A 19359-nucleotide genomic window follows, 5' to 3' on the forward strand; every position below is an offset into this window, starting at 1 on the left:
GATCGACATGCGCACGACCAACGATGAAGATCTACATGGTCAGGGTCTGCGGCTGGTCAACACCCAGGATGGTATTACTTTGGAGATCAAGCGCACCAAGAATGCTGCTGCGGGCGACGGCGATAAGATAAACTGCTACGTCTTCGTCGTGTCTGACGCGCAGCTAAGCATAGAAAGGAACCAATTGAAAAGCGTTGCATATTAAAATATCTTGCTAATATACCATGTTGCGGGTATTCGAACAAGGCAACAACGAGCTGCAATGCATAGTGCAAGGCGATAAACTGTACTTTAAAGCGAAGTCCGTGGCTTTATCATTAGAGTACGCAAACTCCAGAAAGGCCGTATCAGATCACGTATCAGAGGAAAACAAGGTAACCCTAGAGTCTATAAGGGGTGTAACTCAGAATGACACCCTTAACGCGCAGCCACACTCCGTGTACTTGACGGAAGAGGGCCTCTATGAATTGGTATTCGGATCTGAAAAGCCTATAGCTAAGAAGTTCCGTAAGTGGGTGCTTGGTGATGTCCTACCCACGTTGAGGAAGACGGGTAAGTATGAGATCGAAAGGCGGTTTAACGGGCCAAACAAATTGGTATTCAAGATCGAAAACGAATTCGACCTGCATAAGAAGGTGGTGCATTACATCCGTAAGTATCACCCCTACATGCGCATAGTACCCGGCCTGGGCGAGCTGCAGGACTCAGATGGCAAGCGCATAAAGTGCTGGCAGAAGGGTTACCAACGCGGCCAGCCAGATCTGTTGATAGACAACCGCCACGTGAAGTATCGAGGCCTTTGCATAGAATTGAAGACCCCTAAGGGTAATGGAGTTCTCTCCGAAGATCAAAAGCGCCTATTAAGCGACTACCAGGACGACGGCTTTAAGGCGATGGTGAGCAACGGCTACGACGACATTTGCCGCACCATAGATGCCTACGCAAGGGGTATTAGAATGCGCTGCAAGCTCTGTAAGAAACGTCAGTTCCACCCTACGTCTTTAAAAACGCATTTAACTAAATTCCATTGGTATAATGAAGATCAGGCAAGTGCAATGGCGCGAATTAAGTGAAGGCGTTGCATATGAAATAAAAAATTACGTTGTCTTCGAGGACATCAACCGCTTGCGGCTGGTCTTGAAAGACGACAACGGTGTAGAGTATTCACTGTGGGCGCCCGATCGCGTCCGTTATGTCGTCCAAGGCGAAGAGTTCACGCACTTACGCTCGCACGGTAAGCAGGATGGTAGATGGGTCTTTGACGTTGAAAGGAGGGTCGCTCCTTCACCTCTTTGTAGTTAAGCGCTGCACCAATGGTCGTCGCCTAAGTAGGCGTGGCGGCAGTAGAGACAGTCATACCTTCGCTCTGCGACGAGGGTGACTCTTTTTTTTTAACCTGCTTGACGCGCTCCTTAACTTCTATGACCTCGGGGGTAATTATACAGTCGTTGGATATCTCGCAGGTAATACAGTCCATATATACTAGGGAACAAGCCCTTCGTTAGAAGGCGCCCTGAAATGTTAAGATTTGGTTAGGATTTTGTTAAATGGGGGATATCTTAAGAGGTTGCCTCAGAATGTTAAGATTTGGTTAGGATTTTGTTAAATGGGGAATATCCTAAGAAGTGGTCTCAGAATGTTAAGATTTGGTTAGGATTTTGTTAAACAGTTGAAGATGTGTTCCTCCTCCCTTATGCATCCGCATCTCCCACACTCAGACCTCCAATATTCCCTGTTGGTCCATGGAACGCCCTCAACGACGTCAAAGCGGGGAAATGCCCTGCCTATCTCATTAAAGTAATCTATCCTATCTTTAAGGTAGTCATCTTTGTGTTCACAACAACTCATCAGATCCCCGCACTGGTAACAATCCACCCCATCTAAGCTGTAGTCTCTTGAAAGGTGTTTATACGCCCCATCGTGTCTTTTCCTATGCGTTCGAAGACGTTGGTAACTACTAAAGATTTTACCACAATAACTACATTCAGTCGTCCTACGACAAACCCCATTTTCGATATGGTATCGTAGCTTTTGAGGGGTGCTGAACTTCGTATTACACACCCTACAGGTTTTACCTACCAATCTCCTTATGCAAACCCCATTCCTAATGTGGTATTGCAGCCTTTGCTTTGTACTAAACACCCTCTTACATCTGAGACAGTCCATATATATTTAACAATATCCTAACCAAATCTTAACATTTCAGTGGACTTCCTTAGGATATTTGACATTCCATTTAACAAAAAACTAACCAAATCCTAACATTTCAGGGTCGCTTCTTAGAATATCCCGACGCCCCATTTAGATGACCTTTGAAATGTCCTAACACCCCGCTTAACAAAAACCTAACCAAATCTTAACATTCTGAGACCACTTCTTAGGATATTTGACATTCCCATTTAACAAAATCCTAACCAAATCCTAACATTTCAGATGGGATACCTCATAAAGTCCTTCACGGACTCCTTAGCCCACGTTGCCATCGTTACCAGCGCGCCAAACCGCTCTACGCGCTTCAGACCGCACATTTCATCATAAAGCTCCTTTACGCGTCCATTCAGCCGGTCTATCTCCTCCCTTTGCATCTCGACCGTCCTTTCCAGGTCTGACTTCCTTTTGACGACGTTGACCATTGCTTTGACTGCTTCCACTGGTTCCATATATATCAGGGAACAAGTTCCCTTCGAGAGAAGGGATATAATGGAGCCAGATCACATGCCTTGTAATGCGCTGATAGTAGGACCCACCGGCTGCGGAAAGACCCAGTTTGTCGTGGAGCAGCTATTAGGACCCTTTAGATACCGATTTGACTACATAGTGCTGCTGTGTCCCACCTACGTGAACAACCGCACCTGGACGGGCGTAGGCGCGAAAGATGACGACTTCTTTGTGGCTATTTTGGACCCCAATGAGTTATCTGGACATCTTAAGTTTTGGCACAAACAATTCCCTAAAGATACGCAAACCTTGCTCATACTGGACGACATTGCCTGCGGGGATGACGTAAAAAGACGCACCTCCGAGCTCGTTAAACTCGCCTTTAGCGGCAGACATGACAATATCAGCGTTTGGTTGCTCTCGCAGCAGCTTACCAGCGTCTCTAAGCCCTTTAGGGAAAACATAGGTTCACTTGTCGTATTTTATACTCCAAGTAAGTCTGACCTGGAAACCATCTTAAGCGACTACGGCGGCGAGATAAGCAAGGAACAGTTACGCGAATACATGCGGCATTTAAAGACGCACCATTATTCCAAGATAATCTTCTCTTTGAGGTTTCCGTATTTAGTAAAGATCTGCGATCTTTGATTCCTAATGTATATGGAGATTGAGCAGTTGATAGAAGTCCCCACACAGCTAGATGAAAGTAACCTTAAGGAACAACTTAACATCCTCGTGTCTTCGGGGAAGTGCAAGGAAATGATAGGCAAGGAACTTACCCATGAGCAAGTTAACAAGTTGTCAGAGGAGGAAGTTAAGAAGTTCCATAAGAGGTATGAGGCTGCCCTTGCAAGTAAGACCACGGACGCCATAGCAGACTCCGCTATTCGACTTGCCACCAAACTCCTTGGACTTGCGCTGCCCATAGACGACGTGGAGCAACTGCGGAAGGACATAAGCGAGGACTATGTCATCGCCCAAGAACTTAAGATAACCTGCGGGTGGTTATCTTTGAAGTGCGGTAAGTTAATGGCAGTCGCCTCTGCGGCTTTGCACGTAGCTCAGCATGTCGACTTGAAGGAACTTGCGACGTCTTGGAAGGACTTCAAGAAGGACAGAGAAGTCGAAAGGGTATTCCAGGCAGCACTTGCTGAGGTACCTGATCAAGTCGCCTCAAGTCCTTCTTAAGTACTTACTTAAGTCATTCTCAAGTACTTGGTCAAGTCATCCTTAAGTACTTAGTCAAGTCATCCATAAGTTACTTATCAAGTCGCCCTAAGTACTTATCAAGTCCTTCAAGTCCTTAGATATAAATGAGCGAACCAGAGCCGAAGGTAGAGCAGCCCCAAGAGGAGCAACGAATCACCAAGGCTAAATCTCCAGGCAGAGTTGCCGCGGGGAAGAAGCTCGCGGAAATGAACAGGAAGAACAAAGCCAAAAAGGAAGAAAAGGTGGAGGAAAAAGAAGAGGAATCCCTTATTAATCCTGGGTACGTCATCGGCGCGTTGGGAGTTGCTATAGCAGCAGGCAGCCTCTACTTACAATGGCGGGCTACGAAGCCAAAAGTAGAACCCGTACATGTGACGCAGGAGCCCCCTAAGAGAAGCAGGATCCCCGTAATGGAATAACCTTCTAGCTCTGTAATATAATGTCAACCGCGTTATTGAAAACTGTTGAAGAGGCAGCTATTATTACCTCCATTGTTGCGGGTGTTGGTTCGGTAGGTAAGAAAGTGCTCAAAGAGGACTTTACTGAAGACCCAAGCAAGAGCTTCGCTAACTTCGCTGAGATGACGCTGCCGTGGGCGGGGCCATCATGGTAAAGGATTACCTACGGAAGGAAAAGTACCTGCCTAACATATAAATGGCTAGTTTGATCGCAGGCGGAGTTATCGCAGCTTTGGCATTCACTGGAGCTAATTATGGCGGTCAGTATTTGGATAGGTTGGTCAGAGGTGATCGCAGCGGAGAATCGGCTGCCGAAAGAAAAAGACACGACTTAGCGCTGGAAAAGTACCAAAGGGACGTGGCGGCTTGGAATGAAAAAAGACAAGCTTACAGGGATTGGTTGGATAAGAACTACCAAGACAAAATGCAGGCGGATAAGAACTTTGAAAATACAGACTACGCCTTTAAGCTCTATGCGCAAGCACACCCCGACTTTAGAATGAGAAAGCCCCAGTTTAAGAATTACTACCAGCCTTCTAAGAAACAAAACGACAATGAGTTGGTCTTCGTAGGAGTCGCAGGGCTGGCGGGAGGCGTAGCTTTGGCGTATCTAATATAATGATCGTCTTTTTGGAAAGCGATAAAAATAACTTTACCACTTATTTGAATCCCCCCATCAAAGCCCATAAGGTTCGGCTGGTTAGTTGTTCTTTGTACAATTCTTGGTATAATTTAGTCAATGCCTTGGTCACCGTACTTAAGACGCCTGGCAATTATCAAGGTGAAATGCTGCCTGATGGACATTACACGCCAATCACCCTTGCCAAGGAGCTCGCCAAGCGCGGTTATACTCTCACCACGGGATTGCCGCACGAAATGACCCTCAAACATAATATGCCAAACTATTCAGTAACTTTTGGAAAGTTTGACCCATTGGGGTCATTATTATGTGCCTCGGGCAAGACAATTACCAACACGGCCATACCCGTGAAATGGAAAGTCGCATCCTCTTACGAAGTCTATTGCGACTTGGTCCATAGTTACAACAATGGAGAAAAGTCTTCTCTCATGTCCAAGTTTCTGCCCAAAGGTAATCCATTTGACCTGGTAGAATACACTCCCATTTCTTTGTGCTATGACTGGTCTAATTTGGTAGAAAGCATAAACATCACCATTAAAGTGGACGGAGAGACGGTGGATTTTAACGGACGTAAGATCAATCTTGTCCTATCCTTCGCTTGAATCAAGCGAAGCGCGATTCTATTCATATAATGGGCCGAACTGAGGACAAACTTAAAAGGATTTACTATGGGCCTGAAGGCTATTGGAGAGGAGCGTCGGCCATCAAGAAACTCGCGACCGCGGCCAGGGTATCAGAAGAAACGGCTAAGAACTGGTTAAAAAAACAAACCCTCTGGCAGGTTTATCTTCCCGCGCCTAAGTACATTCCCAGGCCCAGCAAGTTCAATATTTACAGATATTTTACTTAAAAAAATACAAATGCTTTCATCTTTGACACTTATTTTTTAATAAATATGGCATTTCTAAGTGCGTGATTTCTTAATAAGAACTTGCTTAGACTAGATTTTTTTAGATCGTCGCGCGTGTTTGTAGCGTTGACCTCAAAAAATCCTATCCTATGGTAGATCATACCGAGAGTTTTCAAATGTAATTCACGAACAGATTTAAGTTTTTAAATGAGTCAAATAAATTTATTCAAGATTATGAGTAGCTTACCTTAATTCACTTGTGAAAATCAGAGATTTTGAAGTCTATGTCAGTCGATAAGATGAAAGTGTGAAAACTTATTTCGAGCTTTAGTTTTTAGAGCCAATCTCGTATAAAAAAAGAAGATACACGAGTCACACAAAATAGAAAGATGTATTATCTTGTGTTGTCGCCGTAAAATTCAGTGAATTTTAAGTTTGTTTCGAAATCATATCCATAGCAACTTCAATTCTCGAAGAATTTAAACCCAAGAATGTTTTAGAGTAGTAAGCGAAGAAGGTTCGAGAACTAGCGTGTGTTCGAGCAACTGGAAGCCCATTACATTATTATAAACAAAGTCTCAACGCATGTCTTCCTGTTGATAAATATAACGAAAATAACTATTTCAAAGCTTAATAATTATTGAAAAAAGTAAATTTTTTACTACTAAAGTTTAAGTCCCTACTTTTTTCAGGCTAAAGGCATTTCTAATAATATTTTCTTCTTTTCCATTCGTGTTTGTATTCGATCCAGTTCTTCTTTCTACTCCTACTACTAATCCTTCTTCTTCTTCTTCGTCTCCTTCTTTTGATCTTAATTTTGTTCTTGTTTCTTCTTTTATTTTATTTTATTTTTCATTTTGTGTTTCTAAATAAGTTCTTTAACGATTTAACATTTTATATGTTAAGTGTATGCTACATCGAGTGTATAAGCAGATTAAAAAATTAACGTTATGTTTTCCGCGTGGTTTTGCTAAACAAAACAAAGCAAAACAAAACAAAACAAAACAAAACAAAACAAAACAAAACAAAACAAAACAAACAAAACAAAACAAAACAAAACAAAACAAAACAAAAAAAAAAAAAACAAAACAAAACAAAACAAAACAAAACAAAACAAAACAAAACAAAACAAAACAAAACAAAACAAAACAAAACAAAACAAAACAAAACAAAACAAAACAAAACAAAACAAAACAAAACAAAACAAAACAAAACAAAACAAAACAAAACAAAACAAAACAAAACAAAACAAAACAAAACAAAACAAAACAAAACAAAACAAAACAAAACAAAACAAAACAAAACAAAACAAAACAAAACAAAACAAAACAAAACAAAATAAAACAAAAAAAGAAGAAAAAATGAAAATAATAATAATAATAATACTAATAATAATAAAAGCAAGAAAACCTTTTAAGTACTGAATATAGCTTTGCTTGTCGCGAAGTGTCATCTGGATTGGTTAGAAAATAAAAAAGGCGCAGCATGACGGGAGCGAGACGTGACGTCACGCCTAGCAGGATGTCTCGGTATTAAGAAAATTCGTCAGGAAAAATCTCTTATTCGGTTCTTGTGTCTTAGAGACACGAAATTGAACGGTAAATGGGTGATTAGAATGTTTGGAGTTTTCATTTAATATTTACTGTTTTAGCAGGTATTTTGTCATATTGTGAAACGAGACAGACGGACAGACAGGCATAGCTAAGGCAGGAAGCTAAGGCAAACAGATCATTCAAGCAGACAGATGCACGGTAGTCAGACGGGCAGACAGACGGGAAGAAAAACAGAAAGACGAAGTCAAACCGAGGGAGAAACGACAGACGAACTGGAAGACACCCAGGCAGATAGAGAGGTAAAGAATTTAAACAAAAGGATAGATGAACGACGAACAACTAGGCAGGTGGATGGCTACTGATCTGGAAGATAAGTCTATTTTTAGATAAACTTGGTATTGGTCACCCTGTGGTTGAATATGTCCAAGACAACGGCGGGCCATCTAAAGCGTTTATTGGCTGCAAGATCGAGAAACATCGAAGTTATGCATTTAAAGGAAAGGAAAAAGAGATTTCATTCAAAACATTTCCAGTAAAGTCAACTCATCCACAGGGAAGACAGACCTTGAAGGCGCGAAACCCTAAAGTGAAGTTATTTACATTTCCGGTTGACGTCGCTATTATCCTCCGTAATCCGGTGGATCGGCAGAAGCTGAGGCGTCGAATGGACTTCTGAACTGACGTCAAATGAAAACAATCAGAATCATAATATGCATTGAAAGCTAAGGAAAGATTTTCGTTGTAAAATATTAATGATTGGAACTCATTAAAAAACAATATTTAAGAATTAAAAAGCATTATGTCAAAAGCATAATGGTATTTATGTCGAGACATATATCTGTTCAGTAATTCAATTATATCAGTTTACTCGTAAGTTCTGACCAATCGGAGGCTTAGCTTTTTACGAGATGTTATTTAAGACCTCAGGACCAAAGTAACTCGCGGCCTCCTTTCCTATAGTCTCCCACGCATCCGTTTTTAGTGTCGGTTGTCACGCAACGCTCACTCCCCACAAAGGGAGGAGCAAGCGTTGCGTGACGACCGGCACTAAAAACGGATGCGAGGGAGACTACCTTTCCTATACCACCTCGAAATTACTATCAACAAGTCTAGACATATCTCGACACAAATAAATGTGGTTAATCGTACAGTACCACAAGACGCCAAACTAGAGCGCCGGATCCTTGGGGTTACTAACATTTCAAAACATGTTCAGCCAATATAACTGTAATTTGATTAAAGACCCATTGTCAGTTACCGTGATGCATCACAGTTTGTTTACATTTTTAATCGTGTCACCACTGAAAAAACAATTACTAGCCTTTTGAATAAACTCTTAAAAGAATGTAAAAGAATCATTATTGTGCCTTAGTGCTTTGTCGGAAAAGGATTTAATATGAAGTTATTATTCAATATATGAATCTTTGAATTTCATGGACCACGAAATTCATCTGTGACCGCGGTGCATCACGGTAAGTGGCAATGATTTTAATTGGTAATTATCAAACCACTACTTCGTTCACCGACGCATATAACTACTTTTTAATGAGATCATGTTTGCGTACGTCAACAAAACCGTTAACTGATTGAAACTCGGATAGACCGTCGTAAGCCCATCTTCACTATCAGTTTGCGAAGCAACTTGAATTGGACCTTGGATATCCGGTTTTCTTTCCACCTTGAAAATCCCCTAGTGAGTTAAGAGATGTACAGAAAGAACATTGAATGTAGTGGTAGTGTGTGTGGGAGTAAAAGTAGTTCAAAAGCTGGAAACCAGTATTCAAACTGATCAATCTAAAAGAGTTATTTGCTGAAGCAGAAAATGATTCCCATTGCAAAGAGGTTATTGTTATTGCTCCTAGTAATTGCAGGTAAGTCGTTATGTGTTTGGTTTAAAATGACTAAAACATCTTTAGCCCCGTTTACACTGGCGATTTTTGCGGCGATTTTTCACCCTGCGCATTTTTTTGGCAATTTTCGGAAATATGAAAACTTTTGTCTCATCCTTCAAAAGAGACATTCGTCTAGGGAAAATCTTGGTATTCTGAAAAAACTTTACAAGTAAATTCTTTACCATTATTTATTATGGACAAAATCGCTGCAAAAATCGCAGCAAAAATCGCTGCAAAAATCGTTAGTGTAAACGGGGCTTTACAAATCGAGTGGATTTCAACAAAAAATGGCTGAATAAGTGAAACTTTGTGTCCTCCATCATTCTAGTTAATTCTCACGAAAAAAGAAAACTTTGGCTCTTTCGAATTTGTTTTTACGTATTTTTGGCATAATTTCAGTATATTGTTTTTATTTAATACTTAAAAGTTTAATGATAGGTTCTCTAAACTTAGAGTATTCAAATAGACGTATTCAATGCCTACAAAAAATGCACAAAATATTCCAAACTTGAGAACTCATGAGAACTTTCTATCTAGAACATGTGCAGGAAGGTTTTCCACTTATCAAATTTAGCATAATTATTTAAACTGCTTATATTTTTTTGTTTTGATCATTCTTTTGAATTCTTTTTGTATTTTTACTTATTTCTTTTGTTTTGTGTTTTTCTTGGCTTTTTTTTTTTTAATGTTTTCCAAAATCTACGGTCTCACTATTAGTAAAAAGTACTAGCTTTGTTTTTCTAATAAAAAGCATATTAAAGTAAATTCCATGTTATACAAAAGTCGTTGAATTATACGTACTTTTTAAATCGTTTTATTTGGTTCTCTTATTATATTCAAATGCTGGTTTTTCTTACTAGTTTAAATTACCTCCAATGAAAAGTACCTGAAGTATATCTGAACTTTTTTTTTCATTTTTATATTTTCACAAATTTGTTATTATTGATTAATAGGAGTTAATTAATTATGTTTTCTTCGTACGACTATAGGACGGTAAATAGCTTCTTTATTTTTTTTCCCGTATTTTTTTTACTTGTTTTTGTAATCGTTTTGTTTTGTCATTTAGCGGCAAAGGATACCGGACCGCAAGCGCGGGCAGATACTGACAAAATACTGCCCGCTCAAACAGCCAATCAGAATGCACGATATTTTAGAATACCGGACGGGAAAAAAATAAATTTCGATATCAACATTTAAAAGGAAATAAGATAAAACTCTTCATTATCAAGTTAATATTATATTTTGAGGAATGACGTTTTGGATTACTCTTGGTACTTCAATAAACTCATTCCTCCATATAGTCTTGTGATTTTTATATAGATTACCACAGATGTTGATTTGGATATCAGTGGAAATGATTTTCAACATAATATAAACTTCATAACAAAGTTTATTTTAGTTAATTGAGAATTCTAAAAAGCACTTTCTAAAAGTTGCATTAAAAATCAAATCCTTATAAACATCGAAAATGTCAAAACAAAGGAAATTGTTTTTATAATATGCTTTATATACTGACAAGAAAGTTAGTAAAAAAGCAACGGTTTCCACGCTTTTTTTTCTACAAAATTTTAGAATTTTTTTATGAAAGATAACGTTTAGGCTGCAGCTGTACAGTCTTCTTCAGAATGATAAAAAATCTACTAAGTTGAATTCAAAATAAAAATTCATAATTATTTTACTTTCACAATAATTTTATCAACACTTTTAAATTATTAACAAGAAAAGGCAAATGAAATAAGAATTAAAACTTATAAATTGTTTACTTTCAGAATAACTTCATCAACATCATCGAATGAAATCATATTATTATTGTCAACGCTTTGTATCCTTAAAGTGCTACTACGACGAAAATCGCTCAAACTTGGATTCAGCTGAAATTTCCTAAGAATACTCTCTAAGGGTCCAATAATCACTGTATGAAGTGTTTTCTCGATATTCAGGACGAAGGTATGATATTTTTACGATTATTTTTTGGAGTCTGTGACGTCGTACACTCAACATCGAACATCGCTCCATACATTTCTTTGTAGTTTATGATCAAAATATCAGTAGTAAAGGGAGAAAGAAATACCCAAACACCCCCAAAATATAAATTATAGTCACAAGTAATGTGAAATAAGCACATTAGCCACCCTTTGGGCTTCATAGGAATAAAATAAATTAAGGATTTATATACAAAGAAATATATGTAGCAATGTTTGATGTTGAGTGTATGACGTCACAGATTCCAAAAAATAATCGTAAAAATATCATACTTTCGTGCTGAATATCGAGAAAACACTTCATACAGTAATTATTGGACCTTTAAAGAGTATTTTTAGGAAGTTTCAGCTGAATCCAAGTTCGAGCGATTTTCGTCGTAGTAGCACTTTAAACTCGGCAAAGATTTGATGCTGTTATAGCTATGAGCTGGCTATTTGTTATCATTACGACTTGTATTAATATTGCTCAGTGGACGTCAATATGTTTTCCAATTATTATCGTGGCAGCTATATACTACTGACAAACGTTCTAGAACGACATCTCGTCTGACTGAATTCAACTCACTAACAATATCGGAGAATCGTTGTACTATAATTTACTTTCGTACGAATAATACTTTCAAAACTAGATTAAATCACATCTCGCATCCATTAATTTTAACACCTCTTTTACACCTTTTTTTTTTTTTTTTTTTTTGCTTTTTATTGAGTTCATTGGGGAAAGTCAAAAAAAAAAAAAGATTGCAGATTTGCAAATGGACAGACAGAAAAACCAATAACAATAACGATGTGACGTCAAAGGAGGCATTATTTTAATATTTAAAAATATACAAACCTTTTCTGGGGCAATAAAATATTCTGTATAAAGCACCATTGTCTTACTCATGGTTTATTGAAAGTTTTTTGGAAGTTTGTTTTCTCATAGTAATCAGTGATTTAGGATTTACAAATGACGACAAAGAAAATCAAATGCCTACTCCTATAATGTATATCGATATCTTCAAAACGCATCAATCAAATCATGTATAAATATTTTACCATTCAACTATTTACTTCATGTAGAATAAATGCTGAAAATATTGATTCAGGTGTCATAGATAGCTGCAGACAAATTAAAGCGATCCAAAGAGATGCCTATATCAAGCTCTTGACCTTTAGTGAAAATAACCATCGTTTGTGTGTGTACCAACGAAATGAAACTTTGATTGTATCGTAAGACGTTAAGGTTAATGGTAATCATCATAATCTTTCTCATAAGTCGTTCTTATTAGGACTAAGAGTCCCCAATTCAGAGGAACATAGCACCAACTTCCAGCCCGTAAAATTCCCATACCTGTTGATTTTTTTTAAACCGAGTTTAAGTTTAAGAATTTTGTCAAGTGCAATCCATTTACAAGTTTGAATGTCAAATATTATCGTTGAGTGATCAAGCGACAAAACAAATCGTGTTGAGGCTCCGGGGAAACAGATGATATTCACGATTACAACATTGTTTTCTCGAAGCCTCGACTCGAAATGTTTGTGCTTGATCACTCAAGCAGAGTACCCACAAAAGTTAGTTTGGCATTTGCGCATTTTTTGCAATTTCACGACGTTTTCGAGTGATAATCGTCTGCGCATGTTCCTAGTCTGTACATGAAATTTAATTTACGCGCAGACTACGAGAGTGCGCAGCCGGACGTGAATCACTCGTGTCGCTATATGTACTACTGGACTCTACGGTAATTGGTTCGATGAGGGAAGTTTTAACTGGATGCTTATTATTGGCTTGTTTTTAAGGAGCTCGAGTAGTCACTGCTACAAGAGGAACATTTGAGAAGATTCTACGAAATAAGCTGTTTGAGCAGAATGAGTACGACAAAACAGTCCGCCCTATCAAAGACCACAATAAACCAATCAAAGTGTCTTTTAGCTTGAGGCTGAATAAACTGGTTGAACTGGTATGACATCATTTAGTGTTTAGCCAATCCAAGTGTCTGTTAGTTTGAAAGTATAAAAAGAAGTTTGAGTTCGATAATAGGCAAAATAGTATTTTTCAACCACGCAATCAATGCTGCATTTTTATGACAGACCTTTACATTTGGTTTTTGCTACTTTTGAATTGGCATCGGAAATATCTTTTTGTAATTCACTCTTTTTTGAATTTTTTAAATATACTTTTATATACTTTTAAGATTTTTAAGATTGACTTAGTTTAATTTCAGTATTAATATTATATATTTAACATTACAACTTGTATGATTTACTTCGAATTTACTAAAAAAATTACTTCCGTGCGTGACGTCGTGGAATAAGGCCGAAATACACTCAAGCTGCCCACTTGGGTCCACTACAGTGTAGTGTACGTAGCCCGCAGCAAAAAAATGCTTTCTTTGACTGTACTTTCTTTGTATCCTAGAACACAAAAAAGCAACTGCTGGTTATTGATGCGTTTATTGTACAGGTGAGAAAACCCTGGGTTAAGCGGCTATTTCGTTCGCCTGCTATATACCTCCTCGGCTTGGACGTAATGTTGTCCCATTTCAGACCACGTCTCATTCCCTTGATAATGAGATTTTTTGTTTGAGTTGTATCCATATCCGTGTGTCTCCTCATGTGCAACCGAGCGCAACCGTTAAACAAAGAAATGATACTCTAGGGAATGACAAGTGGTCTGAAAAGGGACAACATTACGTCCGAGCCAAAGAGGTCTATTGACAGAAAACTCTTAACATGATATCAAAAACCTACGACTGAGAACTACTGAAGCGAGAGAAAAAATGAGATTGACCTGTTAGCCACTCGAGGAGAGGATGAGGGAAACATTGAGTCTGGTTAGTATTGCATGAATTGTGTGACTGCTGTTTTAGGGGGCATATATCCAAGATGGCGTCTATTTTGCCCCTTAAAAAATCCCAAAATGCACTGCGATGCTTACTTGACCTAGTTTTATTCCTCGACCTTGAAATGCCTAGTAAATAATAATCTCTTTTTTATCTTCTTGAGTTTTCGGCTGTTTTAAGGAACATATTTCCAACATGGCTTTTCTTTTGACCGCTAAAACAGACCCAAAATGCACCACAAGGCAAACTCGATCGACCCAGTTTTTTCCATCAAAGTAATAATCGATTTGTGTTTCATCTTCTTGTGTGTTTGCGTAGCGATGGAACAATCCCTTCCTATTGTGGAACGAAAGTGATAATGGTGGAATCCATACTCTACACATCAAGCCTGAAAATATGTGGGTCCCAGATACTGTGCTATATGACAAGTGAGTTGGTTGTTGATTACAATAGAGATAAAATATTGTATTTCCTTTCTGGCTGGTACATTTTACCGTCCATCTGCATCCGAGGTCCCCCTACATATAACACACTTGCACAATTTTGTTACCCTCCCTTTGAGTTTGTATAAAAATAATGACCCTAATTTGCACCAGCCCTTTCTGATATGACTGTGAGCCTGACTGAGCCTTTAGGCTAGCCAAAATACAAGTGACGAGTAAAAATGCAAAGCAGTATCAGATGCTTAGCCAACTGATAAGTTGCTCGTCATTGTATTCTGCGAAGAAATGCTCAAATTCCCTCCCTCTAAACTATATCGTCCTAGATCGAGAGCAGTTGAGCAGTGATGATACGGTCTCATATCAGGCATGGTCTTTTCCCTTATCACGCACGTTCTTTGCAGAATTAAATTAGAATGACTGATAATTAACTTTAGTTTGAGATTGCTTCTTCTCCTCATTTGCGTGATATTCGTCTAATGTTTACTTCTTCCCCTAGCTTCTTCTTTTTATTTTTCTTCTCCTCTTGATACTCAGTGTTATTCAAGGGAATGACACATGTCTTTAAATGGAAAACATAACACCCAAAATATCCAATAGGGTGTTAGAAATTTGACCATTGCGGGCGAAACTGTAGTGCCTTTAATGGTATTGCAATTTCTTTAAACTTCTACTTGTTATTTTCTTAGTGGTGACGAAGACGTTTCCCAGGCAGGATTTCTAGAGAAGTTCAAGACTTACGTCATATTGGACAGTAGTGGTACCTGCACGTGGATGGCACCAACAACCTTCAAGAGTTCCTGCAGCATGGATATTACCAACTTTCCTTTCGACTCTCAGAAGTGTGACATGACATTTGGTTCATGGACGTACGATAGTAGATTGGTAGAGATGGAACAACTACATGAAACGCATCAAACGACTGGTAAGACGTAATCAAAGGTGGTGTAGAAGTACACTCGCATTTTGCCTCGATAAGTCTTGAGTTCGATTTCTGGCAACGGCATCACATGTAAGAACAGTTTGTTAGCATAGTATAGACCATACCAAATCTAATAGCCAGCGTGCTTCAAAGCTCATAAATAAATTTCGAAGGAAAACTGTGAGATGAATAGTCCCCTTCACAGTTGGCTGTGCCATCTTGAAAGATAGCCGTGCCTTTGCATCAAAGCGAGACGAACGGTGAGCTTGCAATGATAGAGACCTTTTTTAACACCTCGGACAATTATTCACCTGTTTCTATCATTGCAAGCTCACCGTTTGTATTGCCTCAATGCAAAGGCACGGCTACCTTTCAAGATGGCGCAGGGAACTGTGAAGGGGACTTTTCTTTTAGAGGAGTCGGAAAAGCGTAAGTACTCGGTTTCTCATCATGCTTTGTACCAGAGATTTTTTCCCCAAATAATATTCAACTTATATTATGATCACTATACTCCTATTTGAGTTTGACAGCAGAGCAAGTGGAGTTCTCGAGAGAATCAAAACAGCAGGGAACACTAGGGTAGGAAATAAGAATTTCAAAGAGAGCCACCGCAGGTCAGGGCACAGAGCACGGTTAGAAGTGCGCTGGTCAATCGTATAACCGCTTTTTATTCCTGCAACCTAAACTTGTGACGTGAACGAATTTTAGGGAGAAATTGCACCGGGTAAGATCCCCATGAAAGTTTTTTCTCAACGCTGCGGTTGTACACAAGTTTCAGGTTAACAAATTCAACGTGTAACAAAGGCTTTATTTTTATAAAGAGCAGTCGAATTTCCAGATATATTCATTATGTCTTATCAGTAGGAAAATACCTCAATGACTCGTGACGTTCCTGTGTAGTTTACACCACCAATTCTAAAAAAATTTCTAGTAACTTATGCACGTATTTCTCCCAACAGAAAAATACGTATCTAATGGTGACTGGCACCTTCGTGATGTATCAATGAATCTACGACTGATGAACTACTCGTGCTGTGCCTACCCATTCTCTGACATCACATATACGTTTACCCTGGAGAGAAAACCTAGTTATCACGTGATTTACCACATTGTACCTTGCGTCATAATCCCTTTCCTCTCATTGGTTAGTTTTCTTCTCCCGCCGGCCTGTGGCGAGAGAATTGGACTAAACATCACAGTCCTATTAGCCATGAGTGTGTACCTTTTGATTGTTTCTGATATCCTTCCGGAGACTTCGGATTTTGTACCAAGACTTGGTCTGTATTACATGTTCGTTATGGGTGAGCTAGCGCTTGTACTGACAGCAACAGTTATATCTATACGATGCCATTTCGCTAGAAGGAAGCCGCCTCAGTTTGTCATGCGTTTGAGGGGGCTCACAATGAACAATGAGACGACTGATAACGTCCAGAACGAAAGAGCCAAGAGAGAAGCCATTAAACCTGATAGCAACAAAGTCATTGACGAGAAAGAGATGTGGGGCGAATTTTGGATGGATTTTGCTCATAGTTTGGACATCTTTTTTTTAATCGTATTTACGATTGTTTTTGTTTCCACGACGTTGTTGATTTTGCTTCTGAGAAAATAGTATGAAGTACTGAAGTTATCAATTAATCTGTTGCTCAGGGTTAGGTTCTATTTTTGTGCAGGTCCGTGGAATTTCAAAGTGTTTTTACCGTTTGTAATTTTGAATATTTAGACACCAATTCAAGGCTAACACTAAGTAAACGAATCTGCAATCAAGGAACACAGCGGCCCGAATTTTGAACTCGAAAATTGTTTATTGAAAGTTTAAACAAGAGGTAACTTACCTTGCGGGATAATTGTAAGTCTTTGAGAATATACGTTGCACCTTTGACCTATGACCTCATCAGAGCATACGCGATGAGGATCGCATAATGACATTATAATGCGAAGTATACATGGATGAGGAGAATTGCTAAATTAATTACCAATCAACAATGATACGTATAATTGTCTCTGGTATTGTTTATAGAGCTATTTGAAAAAGGTCGTTGAGGATTTCTTTGCATTCTTCATGCTGCATACCTTTTACTGATCGATTCACATCGTCCATAGTGCAATTCGGACTTGGTATGCAGTATAGTTGATCTACGTTATTTGTATACTGCAATATTTATGTATGATTATCATGCTGGCAACCTACCCTCAATTTTAAATAACTTTTTTCTACCATTTTTTAAAAGACATTCTTACAATACAAGAGTGGCATCTAAATTTGACTTTCGTGCTTCCTATAAAGACTAGAACAAATTATGGCTTAATGAACATCAAATTCATAGATGCTAAAATTTGGAATTCTATTGATGAGTCTACAAAACTACTTAGCAAGCCAATCTTCATTAGAACACTCGATAATAATTTAATTCTCATGTACAATTGAGTTGTTATATTTTACTCGTTGCCTTAAATTTAATATCATGTGTTCACTATACAATAATTATATATAACTTTATATAGTTGATTAATATTCAATGTGTTTAGTTTGATCCATTTGATTTTTTTTTTTTTTTTTTTGTCTTTTTCTTTTTTCCTCTTACTATATTTATATCAATTTCATTTATACCTCAACCGTCTGTAATATTTGTATGTAAATGTTAAATGTATAGCTCTCTAACTAGATTGACTTTTAATTAGTTATTTTAGATAGCTTGTACGTTACGTTCTGGACAATTTCTCTTTAATATCTTTGATTAATTTAAACATTGAGGTACTAAATAAAATCTAGGTCTAGGTCTAGGTCTAGGTCTAGGTCTAGGTCTAGGTCTAGGTCTAGGTCTAGGTCTAGGTCTAGGTCTAGGTCTAGGTCTAGGTCTAGGTCTAGGTCTAGGTCTAGGTCTAGGTCTAGGTCTAGGGCACTGTATTATCATCTATTTCTATGAATTGTATTCAGATGAAAATTTATAAAATTGATTATTCTCCTCTTTAAATATAAAACTGTCTTCTCAATTTTACGGAATTTGCGTTTTCTGGCCCTCAAGGAGAAATCGCTCTCCAATCCACCATTTCGATCTCAGCTACTATTAATGATTTTTTTGAACCCGACGATAATTTTGTAATTAAGTGTATATAAACATCTTTTGTTCGTCTTGCTTAATATATGGCTTGGGGATTTAAGTACTGAAGCTAACACAAAATGCATCTTTTTGTGTTCGAACCAGGAAAAAAAAACCAAGAAATTTTGGAAGTTAGAAAGTACGATATCAAGTCACTTCATTAACAATTGAATTTATTATTACAATCAAAATTAATCATAGGAGTTGAATAAACTAGTCTCCAAGTAAAACTAATATTTAGCCGTCCATTCAATATAGAACTGTAAACAAGAGAGTAGTAATGATCTAATAGCGGGCTCTAAAGAAGAAAATAAAACGTCTCATCAAAAGAGCCGTTCAAAGAACGTCGGCCGCCAAAACTGCTCTGCTTGTCCTTGGTTGATTATAATTCATCATTGTCGAGATTGGTCCAAAGATAGTCTGCCAATCTCTGTCACCTCAACACGTTTTCAACTAGACTTATGGCCTCTTACCTGGTACAATATCCTTTAAACATTTCCGATATTCAGATTATTTATACGGCTCTTTTAATTTAATCTTTCGGATTTGTTTTAGCCAAGCGTTTCACTATTGAAAACTAATATCAGTAGAATGTGAATGAGAAACGGAAGGGTACAATCCTAGGTTAAACAAGTAACAATATAAGATAAAACTGGTGTTATAAATTGGATTTAGATTTGTTTTCATCAGTAAAGTGTAAGTATTACTATTTAGGCTGGAATGACAATGAAACATGTCTGTGTACCTTTTGTAAAGAAACGACTCGAACTAAGACGCATGCGTAATAAAAGAGGGAAAATACCCGACAAAGGAAAGTAAAAAAAGGTTCCAAAAA

At 38.1% G+C, this 19359-nt stretch overlaps 1 protein-coding gene across 1 annotated transcript; it reads left to right on the forward strand.

Annotated features, from left to right (window-relative positions):
* Window positions 1-8905: 8905 nt before the first annotated feature.
* On the forward strand, window positions 8906-18417 carry LOC148910864 (neuronal acetylcholine receptor subunit alpha-5-like). The gene is made up of 6 exons (XM_089030860.1): window positions 8906-9239; window positions 13022-13182; window positions 13641-13685; window positions 14383-14492; window positions 15194-15429; window positions 16386-18417. The coding sequence occupies exons 1-6, from the start codon at window positions 9191-9193 to the stop codon at window positions 17033-17035; spliced, it is 1251 nt and encodes a 416-aa protein (XP_088886986.1). The 5' UTR covers window positions 8906-9190; the 3' UTR covers window positions 17036-18417.
* The last annotated feature ends 942 nt before the right edge of the window (window positions 18418-19359 follow it).

Source organism: Actinia tenebrosa, unplaced genomic scaffold, assembly GCF_029948245.1.
Source record: "Actinia tenebrosa isolate PJP-AT-01 unplaced genomic scaffold, QUT_ActTen_1.0 PGA_scaffold15__27_contigs__length_11533743, whole genome shotgun sequence".
Lineage (NCBI taxonomy): Eukaryota > Metazoa > Cnidaria > Anthozoa > Actiniaria > Actiniidae > Actinia > Actinia tenebrosa.